Source organism: Ursus maritimus, unplaced genomic scaffold, assembly GCF_017311325.1.
Source record: "Ursus maritimus isolate PB19 unplaced genomic scaffold, ASM1731132v1 scaffold_32, whole genome shotgun sequence".
NCBI lineage: Eukaryota > Metazoa > Chordata > Mammalia > Carnivora > Ursidae > Ursus > Ursus maritimus.
In genome coordinates, this window is record NW_024425786.1 from 20,283,039 (window position 1) to 20,288,773 (window position 5,735).

The 5,735-nt window shown below is 60.0% G+C and overlaps 1 protein-coding gene across 3 annotated transcripts; it reads right to left on the reverse strand.

The window, feature by feature from the left end:
• Positions 1 to 1,438: 1,438 nt before the first annotated feature.
• On the reverse strand, positions 1,439 to 5,341 carry CD164L2 (CD164 molecule like 2). 3 transcript variants are annotated; one of them, XM_040619381.1, is made up of 6 exons: positions 5,185 to 5,341; positions 4,539 to 4,706; positions 4,368 to 4,439; positions 3,969 to 4,013; positions 2,287 to 2,431; positions 1,439 to 1,737 (listed from the first exon to the last, which is right to left on the reverse strand). In XM_040619381.1, exons 1-6 carry the CDS (start codon positions 5,270 to 5,272, stop codon positions 1,731 to 1,733), a joined length of 525 nt encoding a protein of 174 aa, XP_040475315.1. In that variant the 5' UTR covers positions 5,273 to 5,341; the 3' UTR covers positions 1,439 to 1,730. The 3 variants fall into 3 exon arrangements, with proteins under 3 accessions (XP_040475315.1, XP_040475314.1, XP_040475316.1); XM_040619380.1 differs by lacking the exon at positions 1,439 to 1,737 and adding an exon at positions 1,750 to 1,910; XM_040619382.1 differs by lacking the exon at positions 1,439 to 1,737 and having other exon boundaries at positions 2,283 to 2,431.
• Between the last annotated feature and the right edge of the window lie 394 nt (positions 5,342 to 5,735).

Sequence of the window (5,735 nt, forward strand, 5' to 3'; positions counted from 1 at the left end):
TATCCATTTCTGTATATACCTTGTGCCTCCTACAGGCATTTACTACTTTGGAAAAAGCAAACACCCGATAAAGAAATGTCCTTAACTGAGTGGAAAACCGGGAGGAGGTGGGCGCACTTCCTCCCTCAGCCCTGGAAAGAATGGGCATTCTCCCCGCCTGCACTTAAGGGCTGGGTGGAGGAGCCAGGGGAGGGTGAGCCAGGCAGGAGAAACTGAGGGTGCAAACACTTGGAGAAGAGAGAAAGCAAGCCGGGCTGGGTAGCAGGAGGGAGATCCAAGGACGGAGAGAGGGGTGCTGGAAGGGGAGGCTGATGGCTGAGATGGGGGCTCTGATGGGAGTGGGGGGGAGGGGGCTGTTTGCATTGGCGGCGGGGGCGGGGCGTGTGGGCAGGTGAGCTGGGAGGCCAAGGAGTAGCGGGAACTGCTTGTGGGCCCGCGTCCATCAGAGCCCCTGCCGCTGGCGAGCCGGGAGGCTGGGCCTGGGGGAGGCAGACGTGCAAAGGCCGTGCAGGCTACACAGCAGCCAGAAGGGTGACAGGAATGCGGATGGAGCACATGCACCCGCTCCGACTCTGCCCCACATGCCCGAGCTGGACACTGCTGTTACCCCACTTTACTGATGGGGAAGCAGGGCCAGAGCTCCGTTCACACAGAGCTGTAGGGCTCCACAGGCTGACCTCACCGCTGCCACCGCGGCCCTCTGTGGCCCCTTGGCTTCCTCGGACACTCAGGGGGTGAGATCAGATGAGGCTGTCACTCTGAGCCACGCACCCCATTTCTAGCGAGTGCCCAGCTGCAGCAGCAGGTGCTAGCAGTCAGGGAAGATTGGGGGGGGCAGGGGGGAGGGGCTTTCCAGGAGGGCCTGAGTGAGGAAGGCCAGAAGTGCAGAAACGGTGGCGGTTGAGTCCTGGGGGCGTCTCCACCTTGGCATCGGGTGGAGACCTCACTTTAGGAGCCGGGAGAGCTGGACTTCGGCTTATTCTGGAGTCAGAAAAACCTGGATTCAAATCCCAGCCCCGCCCTGTCCCCCTGTGTGATCTGGAGCAAGTGTACTTACCTTTCTGAGTCTCCGCAGACTTATCTATAAAGGGCCAGGCGGTGGGGGGGGTTAAACACGTATAACAAACAAAAATATTTTAAAAGTTGATAGGGGCAGCTCAGTCTGTTAAGCATCTGCCTTCGGCTCAGGTCGTGATCCCAGGGTCCTGGGATGGAGCCCCACATTGGGCTCCCTGCTCAGCGGGGAGTCTGCTTCTCCTTCTCCCTCTGCCTGCTGCTCTCCCTGCTTGTGCTATCAAATAAATAAATAAAATCTTAAAAAAAAAAATAAGGTGATAGTAGCAGTCCGAGGCTGAATTCCCACTAAGGAAAGGATGATGGCTGTACCCTACCTCCCACAGGTCCGCACACAGCCCAAGACACAGGACATGAAGCACAGTGCTGGAAAGAGCTCTTTTATTTGGGGGCAGCGCCAGGCCGGGGTGGGTGGGAAGAGGCAGGCGCAGACCCCGTGCAGGCAGGGGGCCTGCAGGCACGACGGATAAGACAGGAGGTGGTTGAAGCGCTCAGCTGCAGGTACCAGGCCCCAGACAGGAGGCCCTGAGCCTGCTTCGTAGCCCGCAGGGGCCAGACACTGGGGGCCAAAGTTTTCCCACCCCCAGTGCCTACAAGGGGGCCAAGAGGGCGGCCTCTTCGTCCTCCTTCCCCTGTGGAATCCAGGCCGGAAGGGGTCAGATGCTGCAGAGGCCAGACAGAGAGGGCACTCAGGGCAGTGCCCTTGCCTCAGCTGGGCTGAGGACCCCCACCCCCAGACAGCAGACAGTCACCAGAAGCACACACTTTAATGGAGGCTGCAGCGACCCGCCCCACTGCACACACGGCACACGGGGGCCTCAGGGTGGCTCCCCTTCCTAGAGGAAAAGCAAACCGCACACATGTCCCAGGCTCCTGCCTGTGGCCACAGAGCTGCAAAACGAAGGCTTGCCTGGGCTATCGCCTACTGGCTCTCCTCCCTGCTGGCAGCATGAGGGACAAAGACAGGTGGGCTCAGCTGGGCTCTCAGACACGGGCCCAGGCTGAGTCCTGGCCCCAGCCAACGGGGGACAGAGAGAACGCCACGCGTTGAGGAAGGAGAAGTGTGGCTCACGTGGGTGACGTCAGGAGAAAGACATTGTCCTTAGGACCGTCCCATTGAGAAGACAGTGCACTGGCACTAAAAGGGACCCAAAGGGCAAGAGTGGAGTGGGGGAAGTAAGCTGGGGCTCCGCTGGGGGGCCAGGTACTCACAGTGTCTGGTAGGTGCTGTCCTTGGCCTTGAGGAAGCGTAAGACGAAGAAGGCCGCTGCCTGCAGGCTCAGCACCAGCACGACGCCCCCAATAAAGCTGGCCCCGTCAAAGCCAGGGCTGTGGGCTTCGGGAACTGGGGGGCTCCCTGCAGGCAGCAGGTCATGGCAGGTCACTGTAGACCAGGATCCCAACGCCACCCCAATAACCAGCACGGGTCACGTGGAGGCCCCAGTCCTCACAATGGGAGCCTTGACCAGCAGGCTCAGAAGTTCAGCCCAGATCCTATGGGCAGTTGGGAGGCAGCTGGTGGGAGGGACAGTGCCTGGCTGCGGGGGGGGGAGGAGGGGGGTGTCTTTGGCTCCAGTCCTGGCTCTGCTCTGTGGCTTGATATCTTTCACATCCTCTCTGGGCTCAGGATTGCATGTCCTGAGAGCGATGAGCTCCCTTCTAGCCTCCCTGTCCCATGCTGGCCCAGCAGGGTGAGGATGGGCCCAGAAGTTGGGCCTCCAGACCCCTTTGGCTCAGAGTTTTCTTTGGCCTTGGGTCTCAGGGCTCAAAGCCCAGATGCAGATGATATCATCCTTTTTCAGGACTCCTAAGTCCCTAGACCCTGGAGTCACCCGATGTCAGAGCCCTTAAAGAAGGAAGACGTGGAGGCCCACACCCTACCAAGGGGATAAATGGAGACTAGGTGATGTATGTCAGAGGGAGAAGCTGGGTTCTGAGGGCCAGACCTGTCCAAAGTCACCTCACAGTTAAGACAGAGACAGTTGCACAGCGTCCCCTGACCCTCCCCCCCCCCCCAGGGCCCAAGGTTGCCAGGCTGTCTGGGTGGTTCCCAGCCGTGCCACGTCAGCCATCAGCTCCCACTAGGGATTCGATTTCAGGCCCTAGGCCAGGTGCCAGGGCAGGGCAGAGCTGGGGGCAGATCATTCTGGGGCAGTGGAGAGGGGCCCAGCTGGGAGCCGGGTCCATCTCTCGAAGGGTATAGCTTGTGTAAGGGGGCCTGAGAATATAAAGAGCAAAGGGTGGTCCCAACTACAGCTCAGGGAGCCCCAGAGAAGGACCCTGGGGGAAAAGGAGGAGAGGGAAGAAATGAGCTGCCGGAGACCGATCTGGGGCTCAGTCAGAGGGAGCTGAGCCATCAATAATTCAGCCTCCAAGATCAAGTTTCTCGCTTTAATTAACCAAAGCCTCTGCAGCCATCCCTACAAAGCCTGGTGACCTCCAGGCCCCGAGGGGCAGTGGGAACCAAAGGGCAGAGTTCTTGCTTCTGCTCTGCCAGGAGCCTGCTTTGGGACCCTTTCTGGACCTGGCGGTTGCGGTAGGTAGTCACTGAGCTACACCTCATTGGCGACCGGAGCCATACACGCTTCAGCACCAAGGGCAGGTCCTGAGAGGGTCAGCCTGAGCTCCCAGAACTGGTGTTGGGGAGAAGGGACGGGAACCATCATTTCCTGATCGCTTTCTATGCATCAGATACTGAACCAGGCTCTATACACCTGCTCATAAAATCCTCACAGCATCTGTGAGGTATTACCCAACCCATTTTACAGATGTGGGAACAGTCTCAGCAGAAGTCACAGGGGTGAGGTCACAGGGCATGTCAGTGCCTGAGCCCAGCTGTCTTTGCTGGCACCTCTAGCCCTCCCACCATTCCCATTCTCCCAGGTAGCACCTACCTGTTGTGACTGTCTTTGGTTCATAGGTAGGGTAGTGGTGGGCAGCTGGAAAGACAGGGAATCCATACTAAATCAGCCCTCCCATTCCCTGACTCCCACCAAGACCCCAGCCCAGGCCAATAGCTGGACTTCTGACTCAGACCAGGCTAATTCCTCCATCCCCTCCACACATCTGTCCTGGATCCTTTGGCTGTGCCAATTTTTAAATGAGGAAACAGGCCAGAGAGGGGAAGGGACTTCTCAGTGAGATAAAGGCAAAACTGAAACCGGACCCTGGTGTTCGTGAGCATAGCCTGCTCCCTGAGAGAGGCCAATTCCTTCCTGGAGGGCAGGCTCTGGCTGGGGACACCTCAGCCCCCACTCTCCAACTCGGCTTAGGCCAGCAGGAGTTCCCCTTACCTGGGCACGACTCTGAGCGGTTGTAGACAGAGCAACCTTCCTTGACCACCTCGGCTTGGGCCACACAGTGTCCTGGTGGGAGAAGGTGTAGGGGAGAGATTTGGGGAGAGGGCCAAGGCCCTGGGGTTCAAAACAGGGGGCACTGGATTTGGGGAGGGCCCAACTCCATACCTGGCTCCTCCGGCCGACACTGCTCCCACACGCAGCCGGAGAGGTTGTGTGCTCTGTGCCCCTCCACACAACGCTCACAGAGCTTGAGCTGCTTGCAGGCCCCTCGGCCAGCCGGCCAGATGTTCATGCGGAGCAGGGCTCCCCGCCCGAAGCCTCGAGCTCCTTTACCTGGGAGTGAGAGCAACTCCTTGAAACTGAGCTGCACCCCCTTCCCCGACTGCTGTGGCTGTCACCCCTTTGCACACATACACTCACTTGGATCCCCTAAGGCCCACTACACAGTGTCCACAAACACATGGTTACACACACCTCCAATCTCCCCCACATTCACCCAGAGTCCCCTCCCTTTGCCAGCACCTGTGGTTCCCTGATAGATGTGGAGCTGCCGCCCCCAGACACACGTGGGGTCCCTTCACTTCCAAACACCTGAAGCCCCTAATCCGCCACACCTGGAGCCTATTACATACCAATGCTCCACACATGGCTAGAACCCCCTTCACCCACCAGAGCCCTGTACTCTCTGGAAAGTTCCCTCTTGCCCCCTGCCCCCCAGCCCAGACCGCTCCAGAACAGGCGGCTGGGTGAAGGTAGGCTCCGCCTGCCCCTGCCCGGGCTGGGCCTCCAACCAGACCCTGGTCCGCGTTACCAGCCACAGCGAGCTGGGCACACAGGAGAAGGCAGCAGCAGCCGCCACAAAGCGCGACCCGTAAGGCGCGGGGTCCCGGCGCGGCCATGGGCGGGGCGGGGGCCGGGGGTCGGCGGAGAGCTGGTATAGTACGTCCCTCCCCGACTCGGCTCCGCTGGGATGTGGGGAGCGAGACCCAGGCAACCTGGGCGTGGTCACGTGGGCGTGGTCATTCCGGGGCGGGGCCAGTGGCTCAGCCGGGGTGGGGCCCGGTCGTCGGGGGCGGGGTCAGATGGGGGCGTGACTAGTGGGCGCGGCCTGGCGGAGTTTGGTTCGGTGATCTGGGGCGGGGCTCGGACAAAAGGGGGCGGGATCCAGGTGTAGTAGCTCACCTGGTCCTGGCAGCCCCCACCAGCACCTTCAAGAAAACTCCGAAAACTCCGCGGGGTAGTTAGTATCCCTGCTTCCCAGGAGAGGAAACTAAGACTCAGAAAAGGTGAGTGAGTAGGCAGAGGTCACAGTGGCAAAATCTGGATTTGAAGCGAGGTCACTTTCCCGCAGGCCAGGCCTTG

Excerpts from the sequence above, each read along its gene's own strand:
- CD164L2 (XM_040619380.1), bottom strand. The coding sequence starts at position 5,272 with ATGGCCGCGCCGGGACCCCGCGCCTTACGGGTCGCGCTTTGTGGCGGC. Across the intron at positions 4,707-5,184 it reads TGCCCAGCTCGCTGTGGCTG|GTAAAGGAGCTCGAGGCTTC; the intron begins GTAACGCGGACC and ends TCTCACTCCCAG. Across the intron at positions 1,911-2,286 it reads GACAGCACCTACCAGACACT|GAAGGGGAGCCACCCTGAGG; the intron begins GTGAGTACCTGG and ends CTTTTCCTCTAG.